The 16,410-nt window shown below is 48.8% G+C and overlaps 1 protein-coding gene across 1 annotated transcript in view; it reads right to left on the minus strand.

The window, feature by feature from the left end:
• The window catches only part of NRF1 (nuclear respiratory factor 1), a 77,833-nt gene that overhangs the window by 36,750 nt on the left and 24,673 nt on the right, over window positions 1-16,410 (minus strand). The window contains exons 4-8 of the mRNA XM_054178663.1: window positions 16,000-16,126; window positions 14,532-14,672; window positions 9,105-9,263; window positions 6,947-7,144; window positions 5,888-5,989 (exon numbers count right to left, since the gene is read on the minus strand). Coding sequence (XP_054034638.1) covers window positions 5,888-5,989; window positions 6,947-7,144; window positions 9,105-9,263; window positions 14,532-14,672; window positions 16,000-16,126 — 727 coding nt within the window. The remainder of the gene's footprint in view (window positions 1-5,887; window positions 5,990-6,946; window positions 7,145-9,104; window positions 9,264-14,531; window positions 14,673-15,999; window positions 16,127-16,410) is intronic.

A 16,410-nucleotide genomic window follows, 5' to 3' on the forward strand; every position in this document is an offset into this window, starting at 1 on the left:
ATCCTCTGCCAGCCATGAGTGGGTTTCTCTAATCAGCTCATGATTTTAGTTGCTGTTCTCCAGGTCAAACAAGAGTTTCTTCATGGAAAGTACACTCCATAAACACCTGCAAAGCTCCTCAAGCTCCCACAAATGTCTCTTGACCAGCCATGTCCACAACAAAACAGGCCAGTGCTGACTGTTGCTGTACTCGGATCACTGCCTGCCAGCCTTATTAAAAGCAGTTGCATTTCTAAAGGTGCTGGAACCCCAACAAGGATCGCATCCCCCACAAAAAATGGGTTGTGCTGGCCTCACTGCACCCATCCAGCGTCATTTTGGGGAGCAGTCCACTCAGGGCTTCTCTGTACAGCACTTGTGAGCTTGGATGGGTTTGAGCCAAGTGGAATTTTCTTATTATGCAGCAAAATGCTTAATAAAAGAACATAGCAGAGGGCAAGTGCTGTGTTCATCTCTTTCAGGTACCTTCAACTCCCTTATTTCAGACCTTTCACTGCATCACAGAAACATTCAGGTTGGAAGAGACCCTCAGGATCACCAAATCCAACTGATAACCCTACTCTACAAGGTTTGCCCTTAAACCATATCCCCAAGCACCACACCCAAACTACTTCTACATGCATCCAGGGCTGGTGACTCACCAACCTCCCCAGGCAGCACATTCCAATCCCTGACCACTCTTGCTGGGAAAAACCTTTTCCTAATGTCCAGTCTAAACCTACCCAGTCGAAGCTTGAGGCCATTCCCTCTTGTTCTGTCACTAATTACCTGTGAGAAGAGACCAGCATCAGCCTCTCCACAACATCTCCTCAGGTAGCTGAAGACAGCAATGAGGTCTCCCCTCAGCCCCTTTTCAAACTAAACAGCCCCAGCTCCTTCAGTTGCTCTTCACAAGATTTATTCTCCAGACCTTTCCCCAGCTTCATTGCCCTCCTCTGCATTGACTCCAGCACCTCCACATCTCTCCTGTACTGAGGTGCCCAAAACTGGACACAACACTTGAGGTGTGGCCTCACCAGAGCGGAGTACAAGGGGACAATCACCTCCCTACTCCTGCTGGACACAGCATTTCTGATACAAGCCAGGATGCCACTGGCTTTCTTGGCCACCTGGGCACACTGCTTGCTCATATTCAGTTGCTTGTCGATTAGGGCCCCCAGGTCCCTTCCTGCCACACAGCTTTCCAGCCACACTGCCCTAAGCCTGCTTGGGGTTGTAGTGACCCAAGTGCAGGGCCTGGCATTTGCACTTGTTGAAGCTCATCCCATTAATGTTGGCCCATTGATCCAATCTATCCAAGCCCCTCTGTAGAGTCTCCCTACCCTGGTGCAGATCAACACTCCCACCCAACTTGGTGTCACCTATAAACTTACTGATGACACACTCTATCTCTTCATCAAGGTCATCAATAAAGATGTTAAACAGAAGTGGTCCCAACACTGAGCCCTGAGAAACACCACTTGCAACTGGCTGCCAGCTGGATATAACTCCATTGACCACCACTCTTTGGGCCTGTTTGCCCAGCCAGTACTTCATCCAGCAGAGTGTGAGCTCATCCAAGCCATGAGCAGCCAGTTTGTCCATCAGAATTCTGTGGGGAACAGTGTCAAAGGCTTTTCAAAAAGTTTAGATAGACAATATCCACAGCCTTTCCCTTATATGATAGTCAGGTCACCTTGTCATAGAAGGAGAGTAGGTTGGTCAGGCAGCACCTGCCTTTCATAAACCCATGCTGACTGGGCCTGATCCTCTGGCTGTTCTCTATATGGTGTGTAATAGGTGTTGAGATGATCTGTTCCATGACCTTCCCTGGTACTGAGGTCAGACTGACAGGTCTATTGTTTCCAGGATCCTCCTTTCTTCCTTTCTTGTAGATGGGTGTTACATTTGCTACTCTCCAGTCCATTGGGACCTCCCCAGTTAGCCAGGACTTCAGATAAATAATGGAAAGCGGTTTGGCAAGCACATCTGCCAGCTCCTTCAGCACCCTTGGGGGTAGCCCATCTAGACCCCATAGGCTTGTGTGCGTCTAAGCGGTGTAGCAGGTCAGTGACCACTTCCTCATTCATTGTGATGACCTCATTCTGCTTCTCCTCCTTGACTCCTAGTTCACAGGAGCTGCTGGTTCCAGTGCTAAAGAGTGAGACAAAGTAGCACTGAGCACCTCAGCCTTCTCATCCTTAGTCACTATGTTTCCCTCTGCATCCAACAGAGGATGGAGATTTTCCCCTAGTCCTCCTTTTGTGGTTAATGAATTTAAAGAAACATTTTTCATTATCCTTAACAGCTGTAGCTGGATGAGCTCTAGTTGTGCTTTGGCTCTCCCAGTTTTCTCCCTGCAGAGCTTCACTAGACCTTTATAGTCCTCATGAAAGACCTGTCCCCTCTTCCAAAGGCCACAGACTCTCCTTTTGCTCTTGAGGTCCAGCCAAAGGTCCCTGTTCAGCCAGGCTGGACATCTTCCCTGCTGACTCATTTTTTGGCACACACAGACATCTGCTCCTGTGCCTTAAAGACTTCCCTCTTGAAGTATGCCCAGCTTCCTGGACTCCTATATCCTTCAGGGTGGCCTCCCAAAGGACTTTGTCAATCAGTCTCCTGAACAGGCCAAAGTTTGTCCTCCAGAAGTTCAAGGTGGCAGTTTTACTAAACCCTCTCCTTTCTGCAGATAGTTTTCACGTTATTTAAAGTTCACCCAGTTTCAGTTGCTTAGACACTGGAATCCTCTCCCAAGAGAAGCAGTAGATTCCCTTACATTAGTCAGTTTAAAGACTCAGCTGGACAGGGTGCTGGGCCATCTCATTTCATCTACACTATCACCTAGAAAGGTTGGACCAGATGTTCCTTGGAGGGTCCCTTCCAACCTGGCATTCTATGATTTTCCATATTTCTCCATTTGGGACTCCACAACTCATGAGATATGCATAGGGCCACAAAATCCACCAGGATGTCAAACCAGCAAGATGCAGTAGACCAAAACCAGCATAAAGAAGTGGAGGATGAAGGTCCATCAGCTGACAAATCCAAGATGAAGATCTCGCCCCCCCCATCCTCCCATCACCGTTTTCATCCCCATAAACCTGTCAGGCCACTCACTAACTTGCTGAGGCTCACAAATAAGAATGCTAAGGAAGGTGATGAAGAAAAGCGGCCTAACTTTGTTAAGGTGGAGAAAAAGTCCAGAGAAGCAGAATGGGCACAAATCTCCCCACAAAAGATCAAGTCAATTTGGCTTCCTTTGGGCAAGAAAGGGTTAGTCCCATCACAGGATGGAGAAGGAGAGAGAACCTGTGGTGCTCTCACTCACATCTGCTATCACACACTCCTCAGCAGCTGCCAGTGTGGTTTTCCAGTACTTGGGCACAAGCAAAGCTGGCTGTCGTCGTAGCTCTTTAGCCATCCCCAGCCGTCTGACGTTCAAGGCCACTGCTTCATTCTCCTGTGCCCAGAGCTGACCCTGGGCGGAAGGATCCAAAGCAGGGAGGAAGCAGTGAGATAGTGCATTGCCAACAGCAGAAAGGAAGGTTGAGTTTAGAGAAGGTTAACTTGGCTTTGGGGTTTTATTTAGGAAAAGAGGCAACCAAAGTTTGAGTGGCCCCAGAAAGGAAGGAAGCTGCAGATGGTAGAGATCTTGAGAAAGTCAGATTGAGTCGATGGGACTTTGTTAGGCAAAATGAAGCAAGCTCCAACTGGGAAAGGCATCCTGCCCACCACCACACAGAGGAGGGACAGACAGGCAGTTTCACAAACACATGGCAACACACACTGGAGTGAGAATGTTTAGATATGTCTGAAGGGTGTGTGTCAAGAAGAAGGTACCAGGCTCTTTTCAGTGGTATCCTGTGATAGCACAAGGGGCAATGAGTACAAACTGGAACACAGGAAGTTCCACCTCCACATGAGGAAAAACTTCTTTCTTGTAAGGGTGCTTGAACCCTAGAGCAGGCTGCCCAGAGAGGCTGCGGAGTCTCCTTCTCTGGAGACTTTCAAGACCTATCTGGATGCCTTCCTGTGTGACCTGCCCTAGGTGATCCTGCTTTGGCAGGGGATGTTGGACTCGATGTCCAATGGAGGTCCCTTCAAACCCCCACCATTCTATAATTCTGTGATAAGGCAGGTCTCCACTTGACCCATGGTGCTGTCAAGATGCCTAACCTCTTCCAGAGCAGGGATAGACTAAGGCCTAGAAAAGAAGCGAGGACTGTCCAGGCTCTTCTCCATACTGCCGTAATGGTTGTGCTGCAGAGATCCTAGCCAGCATCCCTAAATGTGGACACGGTGTGATGGGTTTAATGGCCATGGGAGTCTTAGGTTGAAGCGCTCTCCCTGCTCTCTTGATGATCTTGAAGCTGTTTTCCAACTGAAACAATTCTGTGGTTCTATAAACACATCTGAGCTAACTCAGACTTTTTGCAAATTCATTCATAGCTTCATTCATCTTCACAGAGCAAGAGATGGCAGGAGAAAAAGGCTCCTAAAAGCAGGCTGTGGATCTGTGCAATCTGTGCAGAGAAACAGCACCCAGACCTCAAAGAAAGATGACTTTTGTGTCCTTATTTTGTCCAAGATAGCACTTGGATTTCAGGAATCAGACATCTGTCTTCCCCTGCTTTCTATCTGTGCCTCTGAAAAATATCCTTCTGATCTCAAAAGCCAAAACTAGATCTTGAAAACCCTCAAAGCAGCCCCAAACTTCTTCAAGGCTATGGCCCCAGAGCCAGACTGTTTCGAGGCTTGGTCTGAGAGTGAAGTAGGGTCTGGGCGAGCAAAGCTGTTCTGTGCTGCCACCTGTCGCTACAGAAAGTCCTGCCCACGCAGAGCAGAGAGGACCAGACCTCACCACCAGGAATTCTGGCACGAAAATGGGCAAAAAGGGACCTGCAGCTTGGTTTAAAGGTGGGGTTAGAAGCAAAGAGGGTTAAAAAAATTAAGTAACTAAAAGTTAATCTTCATAATCTTAAATTAATGGTTTTTAAACACACACAAAGAGGCCTTGGGCAGGCTGGTCTAGTGTTCCTGCCCATGGCAGGGGAGTTGGAACCAGATGATGTTCAAGGTCCCTTCCAACCCAAACCATTCCATGAATCTGCAAATAACGAAACCTTTATAACTCAACAACAAAGTGGAAAAATAAATGTCTGTAAATATAAGTTTTGAGATTTTGGGACTGAAATGGTTTCAAGTCCTCAACAGAAAGAACCTCACCAAGTTGTAAAGCAGTGGAAGAAACTTTGGCACCAAAAGGACCAGTAACTCCATAGTATCTCCTGTGCTCTCTACACTACTGGGCACTTACACAGCTCTCTCTGGGATCTGCAAATCTCCCTCAAAGCTGCAGCCAAGGGACAGACCCATTTCATCTCACCCACAGGATGTGCCTTCAGCCTTAGCTAGCCACAATCATCACTTCCAACCCTGAGGTCTTCCAGTACCTGAAGGGGGCCTACAAGAAAGCTGGGGAGAGACTTTTTACAGGGGCTTGTAGTGATAGGATGAGGAGCAATAGTTTGAAACTAGAGCAGGGTAGAGTTAGGTTGGACGTTAGGAGAAGCTTCCTCACAATGAGAGTGGTGTAACACTGGAAAGGGTTGACCAGAAAAGTTGTGGGTACCTCATCCCTGCAAGTGTTTGACCACATTGGATGAGGCAACCAGGTCTAGCAGGTGTCTCTGCCCATGTGAGGGGGGTTGGAACTAGATGATCTTGAAGGTCCCTTCCAACCCAAACCATACAATGATGCAATGTTAACCCTTGAAGCAAGGCTGGTTGTTTCCTGTGACCACTTAATTCTATTAAGTACTTGTCTATTAAGTGGTCTAGTATTTAACTTTCCTGAAGTTCAGATAAGGACAGTACTGTTTCGTGCATCACAAACTCAGGTTCTTACCTCGCCATCAGTGACAGCAGAATAATTGACTTGTGCGACGGTAACTGTGGTGGGCAGCTCGGAGGCATCAGCCAACGTGGCAACTGTGGCACCAGTACCAACCTAAGGAAGTCAACAAAATGCTGCTGAACACATTGGTTATGGCCCAAATATGTCCATAAAATCAGGCAAAGGGACACTCAAATGATCTCAGATTCAAAGGCATCACACCCACAGAGAATAACAGTAATGAGCCAGAATGTGCCCAGGTGGCCAAGAAGGCCACCAGCATCCTGGCTTGGATCAGCAAGAGTGTGGCCAGCAGGACCAGGGCAAGGATTATCCCCCTGGACTGGGCACTGGTGAGGCCACACCTCAAAGCCTGGGCTCAGTTTTGGGCCCCTCACTCCAAGAAAGACCTTGAGAGGCTGGAGTGTATCCAGAAGGGCAACAAAGCTAATGAAGAAAATAAGAAGGGTCTGGAGAAAAAGGGGAATGGTCTAGAGAGCTTCTGAGGAGCAGCTGAGGGAACTGGGGGTGTTCAGCCTGGAGAAAAGGAAACCTTCTGGCTCTTTCCAACTCCCTGAAAGGAGGTTCGAGCCAGGTTGGGGTTGGTCTCTTATTCTGCAGAAGAAAGATAGAATGAGAGGAAACAGCCTTAAATTGCACCAGGGGAGGTTTAGCTTGGATGTGAGTAATAATTTCTTCCCCTTGAGGGTTGTCAAGGCCCAGAAAAAGTTGCCCAGGGCAGTGGTAGAATCCCCATTTCTGGAGGGGTTTCAAAGCCACAGAGATGTGGTGCTGAGGGACATGGTGTAGTGGTGACCTGGCAGTGCTGGGTTATAGGTTGGACTTGACGATCTTAATGGTCTTTTCCAACCAAAACAATTCTGTGACCCTATGATTCTTCTGGTGGGAGCACTGGGTTAACCAATCTGTGGGCTAAGATGAAGACACAATCCTCGAAGAACAAGTTCAGCTACCAAAAGGAATCTGCTCTGCACCACCTCCCTGCTCCAGGCTACTCCATCCCCAGGCCTGCCATGCTGGAAAAGGAGAAGCCAGATGGGTTCCACTCACCTGGATGAGGGAGACGGTGCCATCGGGGTTACTGAAGGTTTGTACCACTGTCTGTGAGGGCACGAGGTGAGCTATACTGTGTGTGGTGGTGGTCTGCTGCTGTGTCTGCTGATCCTCGAAGGCATAGAGCAGGTCCTCACGCCCGTGCTGCTTGTAGCAGTTCTTCACGATCGTGCGCAGCGCTTGGGTCCACGACACCTACCAGCAGAGTGGAAAAGGGCAAGTCGTGGAAACAGGAATGTTTTGCTTGGAAGAGACCTCCAAGATCATCAACCCAACACCACCACAGCCATTAAACCACATCCCAAAGTCCATACGTTTCTTGAACACCTCCAGCGGTGGGGACTCCACCACCTCCCTGGGCAGCCTGTTCCAAGGCCTGACCACTCTTGCAGCAAAAAAATTTTTTACTAATATCCAACCTAAACCTCCCCTGGCACTGCTTGAGGCCATTTCCTCTCATCTTGTCACCTGGTACTGGGGAGAAGAGACCAACATAGCTCTGACCTCCTTTCAGGGAGTTGTGGAGAGCCAGAAGGTCTTCCATCAGCCTCTTCTTCTCCAGACTAAACAAACCCAGGTCCCTCAGCCACTCCTCATAATACCTGTTCTCCAGATTCTTCACTGAAGAATCAGTGTCAGGTTTTTCTCTGAACCACTGCAGTGCTTTCCGTGCTTATCGTTACTGGGTTTTACTGGGTGGATTTCAAATTCTCAAACCAAAGGTCCCAACCTCTCACTCCTCAGCTTCTCTTTTCCTCCAAGACTCAAAACCCACCCCACAGATCTCCTGCATTGCTGTGCTAACACAGAATGAGGACATATGGCCAAAGGAAAGGGAAGTTTCTCCATGAAACCTGTTTTTCCAGCTTTCAAGGAATTCTAACTAAGGGATTGAGGTCCTCCAGGAGAAAACCATCCCTACCTAGGAAAGCAACAACTGGCACAGAAACATTTTAAACCTCACCAGGCATCACCAGGTTTGGGTTGGAAGGGACCTTAAGGATCCTCTAGTTCCCAACCCAACCCCATCGCTCTCCACCCAACCAGACCTACATCAGCCTGCACAAGTCCCGTCCCTCACACAGCCTGGCAACTTTCTTTGATTATCTTTATGACACCTTTATTATCTCAATTATCACCTGCATATATGGCCATAACTGATACCATCCAAGATGTTTCCACCCAGTTGTCTCATTTTTTCCTAGCTCCACTGTTTTTGACCAGCTGATACTGAGTAGAAAGGTGCCTTCTGCTCGGGATGGGAGAGAATCCTTTCAAAGGCTTCAAAAGACCATGATACAGACTCTGTGATAAACAACCTGCATGCCTGGAGAGTGGACTGGTCTTAGGCTGCTCTATAAGGCCACAGAGACAAGGAGGTTCTGCAGCTAGTGAAAAGGGCTCCCAGTGCAGAAAGAGATGTGGTTCAAACATCTTGTTGCACAAATCCAGCAAGGACAGAGCGAAGAGAAGGTGACACCTCTCTCATCTCATTGCTCTCCCAGGCTGAATCATAAAATCACAGACCCACAGAATGGTTACGGTGGGATTGGACCTGTCAAGCTCATGTAATCCAAACCTCCTGCAGTCAGCAGGGACATCTGCAACTACAGCAGGTTGCTCAAAACCCCAAACCACCTGACCTGGAATAGTTACAGGGATGGAGCATCTACCAGAGCTCTGGACAACCTATGACAGGCTCTCACCACCCTTGGTGGAAAAAAATTCTTCATTCTCTCTCATCCGAGTTGCCCTCTTTTAGTTCCAAACCATCACCCTTTGTCCTGTCACAACAGGCCCCTGCTCAAAAGTCTGTCTACAGCTTTCTTCTCACCCCCTTTAAATCCTGATAAGCCACCAGAAGATCTCCTTGGAGCCTTCTCTTCTCCAGGCTGAACAACCCCAACTCCCTCAGCTTGGCCTCACAGCACAGGGCTTCCAGCCCTCCTATCATTGCTGTGGCCTCCTCTGGCCCTACTCCAACATGTCCATGTCTCTGCTTTGCTGCAGGGGGATCTCAGCAGAGCTGTCTGACATGAAGCCAAGGAGAGGCTGGTGTCACGGTTTCCTTCATGCCTTGAGGGTAAAACTGTTCCCACAAAAACTGGTCTCAGCCCCCATGCTCAGCCAGAAGGCAGCCGTGGCAGATACACACCCGCTGCTTCTGCTCCTCTGTGCGGACATCACTGCGAACGTTGGCCCATGGAATGTCCTCAGGCCACCAGATGGGCTTGCAGCTTTCCTTGCCCCAGCCTGGTTTGCCACGCCCTGTGGAGTACTTCAGCATCTCAGGGATGAACGCTCGCAGCTGTGCCTGCAACAAACCAGATGAGAAGGTTGAGTTTGAGTAGGAAATCCTATGCCTGAGAGGCTGGAGGTGCACAGTGCTGAGTTACTACATTTAGCTTCCATCTTGTAGGATCCATCAACTGGAAGAAACCTGAATGCCTGAGGGAGATGGAGAAACACTTCACCACCTTCTCCCAAGGCTCATCTGAGGACAGCTCAGTAGTATGGGGAAGAGCAGAGGCAAAATTAAGTCAGCTAGCTACAAGGAGAAGTCACAAACACTGCAGAAACAAACTTCATGGTCCAGACGCTGCCATGAAGGGAGCTACTCAACCTGAAGGAGGAAAAAATTGACATAAACCATCAGAATAAGGCAGAAAATGCCTCACTAGGGGTCCTCATAGTAACAGAAACCCACGACATGAGCTGATGAGCATTTCAGAGATGCTGCAATGAGGACAGAGCTTAGAGAGCCACTTGAATATAAACTCCACCATCTCACACAACTTCTCCACACCACACACTGGAACTTTCTGAATCTATTTTAAACTTGTGTCAGAGTGGGGCCACCTTTCAAGCTAATTTTGCTTCTCCTCGGCACCCAGAAAAACTGGTCAAGTGGCAATCACCTTCACCATCAGGAGGTGACACCTTAAAAACAGACCTGCAAAGCAAGATGTGTCACCAGGAGCAAGGGAAATCCTTAGTGCTATCAAAGAGAAGACAAAACTCACACAGGAGCTTTAAGAACAGCTCTCTGCATCCCTTCATAGCCTTACCTACAAGCCATTTTGGCTTGTGCTAGTGTCACTGGCAGTCCTTGGGCTACCTTACAACCCCAAGATGCATAGAAGAGCCAGGGATGAGCATGCTGGAGCCAGCATTGGTTCCTACCACAGCCATGATGTGGTCCCAACTAGCAGAGACATGATCAACTCATGGAGGATTTCTCACCCATTCTTCATAGAACCATCATAGAATCTTTTGGGTTGGAAGAGGACTTAAAGATCATTTAGTTCTAACCCCCCTGCAATGGCCAGGGACACCTTCCACCAGACCAGGTTGCTCAAGGCCTCATCCAGCCTGGCTTTGAACATCTTCAGTCCTATGTGTTCCTTCCTCCCAGCCATGATCCTACCTGAATGACATACTGTTTCCTGTCTGCATATTGTATCACAGAATCCCAGCATAGTAGGAATTGGAAAGAAGATGCTCTGGAGATCATCCAGACTAACACCCCTTGCTAAAGATGGGTCCACTTCCTGAAACAACAGGCACAAAGTGGAACCCAGGAGGTTCCACTTAAACATAAGGAAAAAATTCTTCACTTTGAGGGTGCCAAAGCACTGGAGTAGGCTGCCCAGAGAGGTTGTGGAGTTCTTCTCTGGAGAAATTCCACACCCACCTGGATGTGTTCCTGGGTGACCCTGCTTTAGCAGGGGAGTGGGACTAGATGAACTTCAGAGATCTCTTTCAACCCCAACCCAGTGATTCTGTGACCCTGAACCACCTGAGAAGCTGGAGCAAATGCCTGAATTATAAATGGTAGCACAGAAGCCCCACTTTGGTGCCTTTTTTTCCCAGCCCAGGCCAAGCCTTGTCCATGATTCACTGTCCTCAGCAGGTCCAACATGCTTCAGGTTCTCTGGTTGAGGTCTCATTTATTCAAAGAAAGCTGCTAAAGGCATTGGGTTGCCTGGTGCCAAAACAGTTAAAGCTCCTTCCCAGAACTGCTACCTGCAAGCCCTGCAACTTGTTACCAGATGGATTAATTACTGATGCTGGGGAGCTCAGCAGCTCAAGCTACTCAAGGCACTTGTTAAGGAGGGTTTGTCTTCAATCCACATGGGAGACAATCAGCAGCGAGGTTCCAACCTGCTCCAGCAGCAGGCCTTTGCTAATTAGTGTCATAACAAGACCTCACCCAGGCTCTGACACAGACAAAGACCCTGCCTCTATCAGGGCACGGCTGGGAGGAACTGGTGTGACTAGTTCATCTGCAGGAGCCAGGATTCTGATGACTCCATCCATGAATTACCCCAAAAATCAAATCTTTGCTAAAAAAGAAATGAAAATTAAAAAAACCCAACCAATAATGTCAGCAGCACACTCTGCTTTTGCTCTGGAGAGGGCTCTCATGATCTCCAGCATGGGGGGTTTGAGAGAAACGAAGAAATATTCCTTCTACATCTTTTGGTCCACTACTGACCAAGTGTCTTCTAAGGGTTAACATCCAGCTCATGACCACTAACACCTGAACTTCTCCTGGTGCTTAGGGACATGGTTTAGTGATGACCTTGCAGTGCTGGGTCAAAGGTTGGATTAGATGAACTTGAAGGTCTCTTCCAACCAAAGATAGTCTGCAATTCTACCGTTAGTCATGGCCCAAAGCACAGACTCCAGTGCTGGGAGTAACAAATTGTCCTGGGTGAAAAGCACCCAGCAAAGCTCCAGTCTTAAAGTTTATGCCCTGCTAAGGTGGTTTCTAACAGGGATCAGGCTGCCCCTCTCAAGATGACCAACACCTCCGAGCAGGTCCCTCTTAGGATGACTGCCTCCAGCACCTTGGAGATCTGAACACAACTGCTGGTTCCTGCTGGAAACAAGGCACAATGCAGGCTCTGAGCTGCCTGCATGAAAGTCTGAAGCATGATCTCATTCCTACCTCCAGCACCTCACAGGACGTGCCAACCTTCCCACTGCTGGACCACCCATCTAGTGCTGGAGCTCAGCTGCACAGGGGGACCCAATTCCTATATCTGGGGTCCTCACGCTGCAGAACTAGGATGTCACATGCCAATTCATAGAATCATGGAATGGTTTGGGTTGGAAGGGACCTTAAAAATCATCTGGTTCCAACCCCCTGCCATGGACACCTTCCACTAGACCAGGTTGCTCAAGGTCTCATCCACCCTGGCCTCGAACACCTTCAGGGAGAAGGCACCCAAAAATTCCCTGGGCAACCTGTTCCAGCATCTCACTAGCCTCACCGTAAAGGATTTCTTCCTAATCTCCTGTCTAAAGCTCTTCTCCTCAAGCCCTTGTAAATACTCCCTCCCCAGCTTTCTTGTAGCCTCTTTCAGGTACTGGAGACCAATACAATGACCTGCTGTGAGAGCAGAAACACGGGTTGCCACCATACCACACCTCTAAGGTGGGCCAAAAGGTAGCTCCAGCAAGTTTCACACCCCTTAATAGGGTCCAGCACTGCAAAGTTGCCCCTGCCCCTTGATGGAGGAGACCTGACAGCCACAAACTAAGTGTAGTGACCACTTTTTTAAGTTTGGTTTCTCCTGCATATAAAGTGCCAGAGATACAAAGTTATTTGCTGTTTCTGCTAACACATCTTGCAGGACAAGAGGCAACCAGAAGTGAAGATGGTTTTTGAGAGGCCCAAATAAACTCTGTTGGCCTATATAAGGGACATTTTGAGCTACAAACCCATAGAATTACAAAATGGTAGGGGGTGGAAGGGACCCCTGGAGATCATCCAGTCCAATCTCCCTGTCAAAGCAAGACCACCAAGAGCAGGCCATACAGGAATACAGTTAGGCAGGTTTTGAAAGTCCCCAGAGACAGAGACTCTACCACTTCTCCTGGCAGCCTGCTCCAGTGCTCTGCCACCCTTAAATGAAAGAGGTTCTTCATCATGTTTAGATGGAATCCCATCAGACGAAGGGCTGAATCACCCACCCAGAAAAGCAAAACCAAATTCTAGTGACCTTGCTGAGAGCTGAGTGAAGTCTTGACCTCAACATTACCTCCTTCATACTAGCTAGCAATGGAGCACGAGTTTAAGGGCAAAGTCAGCGGTGACGTAGCTGAAGTCCACAAAGCAATGAGGTTTCTCCCTGTGATGGCTGCAGCACCACTGCAACCCTTTTTTTTTTTAAACTGCACAGCCAAGGTGGGTGATGTTCTCCATTCACAAGTTGACAGAGCATCTTTGCTCAGGCTAGCAAAGCCCTTTATTTCCCTGAAGACCAGCAGGGAAGGAGAGCAATTAAAATGAGAGTTATTTTCATCTCCTTGCTGAGGAACTAACACCTCTCCCACCTGCCTGCTGACACCTGCTGAAAGCAGAGGTGTCCATTTTCCACTCCTCTTTATTGTGCTGTCCAATTTATGGTCCTGTGTATTTTGGGTTTCCACAGGGTTTTGTGCATCTCCCTTGAAAAAGATCTGTTCTTGCTAGTAAATTCAAAGAGCCACATTGGCAGCTCTGGGATTCAAGGTTCCTACACAAAAATGAGCCAGTTCTGCTTGTGCAGCAGGATGGTTTCAGCAACAAAATTATTCCCTAAGCACTACATGTCCCATCTTCCTCCCTGAAAATTTTACAAGAAGAAAGAGCTGCTGGGTTGGGAAAATCCACTCAGATTCCAGCCTTCCTCAATATCTTCCTCAATGACCTGGATGAAGGGAGAGAGTGAACCCTCAGCCCGTTTGCTGATGATTCCAAACTGGGAGGAGTGGCTGTACTGCATTCAGAGCACAGGAAATCTGCACATCTTTGCTCTACTAGAACAGCTCTTTTTGTGTTGCCCAAAGCCTCTAAGCTTTCCATCTTGATACTCCCTCAAAAAAAACAAAACAAAACAAAATTTAAGATGCTTTCATAGAATCACAGAATGGTTTGGATTGGAAGGGACCCTAAAGATCACCTAGTTCCAACTTCCCTGGCCTTGAACACTTCCAGACTGGAATCTCCACAACTGTGACCTGTTTCAATACCTCATCGCCCTCATGGAGAAGAATTTCTCCTAATGTCAAATCTAAATCCATCTTCTTCCAGTCTGAATCCATTAACCCTTGTCCTGTCACTCAATGCCTTTGTCAAAGTCCCTCTCAAGCTCTCCTGCAGGGGAGTTGGACTCAATCTCCAGAAGTCCCTTCCAACCCCTACCATACTGCAACACGGTGACCTCAGTGCCTAGAAGTCACTGCACAGTGGGGAACAGGGATCACCCCTGTTCACAGATACAGGAGGTGACAAAAACAGCTCAAGGGACGTGGTTTAATGGTCATGGCAGTCTTAAGTTGACAGTTGGTCTCGCTGATCTTAGAGGTCTTTTCCAACTGAAACAATTCTATGACTCTATGGATGGTCCAGCAGCCTGAGCTCTTGTCCTTACCAGAATCTCTGCTGCCTCATGTGGAAAACAAGCAGCAACGATGCTTCACATCCAACTCTTATCTGAGCTGCTGACCCCATGAGATAGACGAGATCAAATGCATTCCCTGGAGATGTAGACATAAGCTTGGCTTCAAAATGTCAAATGTGGCTGCTTACCTGGGTCATCTTGTCCACAGAGACAGGAATGCCATCAATGGTGAGGGGTGGCAACTCTGAGTTAACCTCCTGAGGGGCAGGAGCATGCTCTGCCAGCGCGGACTCCAGGTCTTCCAGAATCATGCTCTTGCACTTGCGTACCTGTGGGGAGTCATTAAGCTCAGGTAAACAAGGTAAGGAGCACCAGGAGAAGGGAGGGTAAGGAAAAGCAGGGCCAGCCACCATCCCCAAGGTGCTCCAGAACAGAAGGAGCACAAAAATACCCACTGGCCCTGAAGACCTGTCCGTATCCAAGAGCTGCTGATGAAACATCAAGCAACACTGGCAAGTGGAAGTATTTATGGGATTAAAAGTTCTGAAGCAAGACTTATCACGGTCAGGATCTGCTCTATCTAATACCTGGTCTGCAAGAAAGTACAAGCACTGACAGTCAAGGTGAGTTCAGACACCTCATCACTACCTGCTCCCTCTGATCTTTAATCCAGGAGATTCAACCCTGCTGAGATGCAGTAGGCAGAAGACAGGACCTCAGTGCTGCCCTCATGCCCATAAAACCTGAGCTCACAGATTAATAGAATCCCAGCATGATGGGAGTTGGAAGAGACCTCTGGAGATCATTCAGACCAACTCCCTGCTCCAGTAGGGCACCCACCGCAGCTTGCCCAGCATCACAATGGCCAGGTGGGGTTGGAAGCTCTCCAGACAAGGAGACTCCACAACCTCTCTGGGCAGCCTGCTCCAGGGCTCCACCAACCCTCACAGCCAACAAGTTCCTCCTGATGGAACCTCCCAGGTTCCAGTTTGTGCCCATTGCCCCTTGTTTTATCAGTGGGCACCACTTATGAGAGTCTGGCCCCATTCTCTTGCTCCCCACCCTTTAGCTGTTGCTGAGTGTTGACCAGATCCCCTCTCAGGCTGCTCTTCTCCAGGCTCAACAGCCCCAGGGCTCTCAGCCTTTCCTCCTCACAGAGAGGCCTCAGGCCCCGCAGCAGCTTCCCAGCCTCCACTGTCTCCCTTGAACTGGGGAGCCCAGATCTGGAGTCAGGACTCTGCATGTGACCTCACTAGGGCAGCGGAGAGGGTGAGGAGAACCTCTCTCAATCTGCTGGCCACACGCTTCTCCATGCACCCCAGGAGATCATTTGCCTTCTTGGCCACTAGGGCACAGTGCTGGCTCACGGCAACTTGTTATCCACCAGCACCCCCAGTTCCTTCTCCATAGGCTTAATTTCCACCTGAACTGGTGCAGGTGGTTGCTCCTCCCCAGGTGTAGGACCCTAGCCTTGTCCTCGTTTAACATTGTGAGGTTCCTCTCCCCAAGTTGTCCAGCCTGTCCAGGTCAAACTCCTTTCTCTAGGGTTTTAAACATGACCTTCAGATCATTACCAAGCTTTCAAGGCTGTCTTGAGCAGAGAGAAGCTGCAGGACTGGTGAACAATTCCGGACAGCTTTTCTTAGTGACACCTACCACGTTCTCCAAGGGGGCAGCACCGAACACTTTGAAGACAGGATTGGGTTTGGAGGGGGAGATGCAGAGGACGATGGCCTGCTGGCCCACTCTGGTGGTGTACTCATCCAGTGTGGCTCGGAGCTTCCTGCAACAGAGGCATGACACAGTGAATAGGTCTCACTGAAAGCCCTGGAGAAACACAACCCTTTGCATTGTCAATTCCCTTTCTTATCGTGACCCACTCACAAGCCAGGTGAGAAATGGAGACCAGCTGCTCAGATTAGGCACATCTATCACTTCTTCCTCTGCTCCTGCAAGCCTGCTGTGCTCCCTGAGTCACCCAGCAGCTCAAATGTCCATTCTTCTCCCTTCTCTCCTTTTCTTTTATTCCATTGATGAAAAGAGAGAAATCACCAGACAGCAAGAGTC

Source organism: Dryobates pubescens, chromosome Z (genome assembly GCF_014839835.1).
Source record: "Dryobates pubescens isolate bDryPub1 chromosome Z, bDryPub1.pri, whole genome shotgun sequence".
In the NCBI taxonomy this organism is placed as follows: Eukaryota; Metazoa; Chordata; class Aves; order Piciformes; family Picidae; genus Dryobates; species Dryobates pubescens.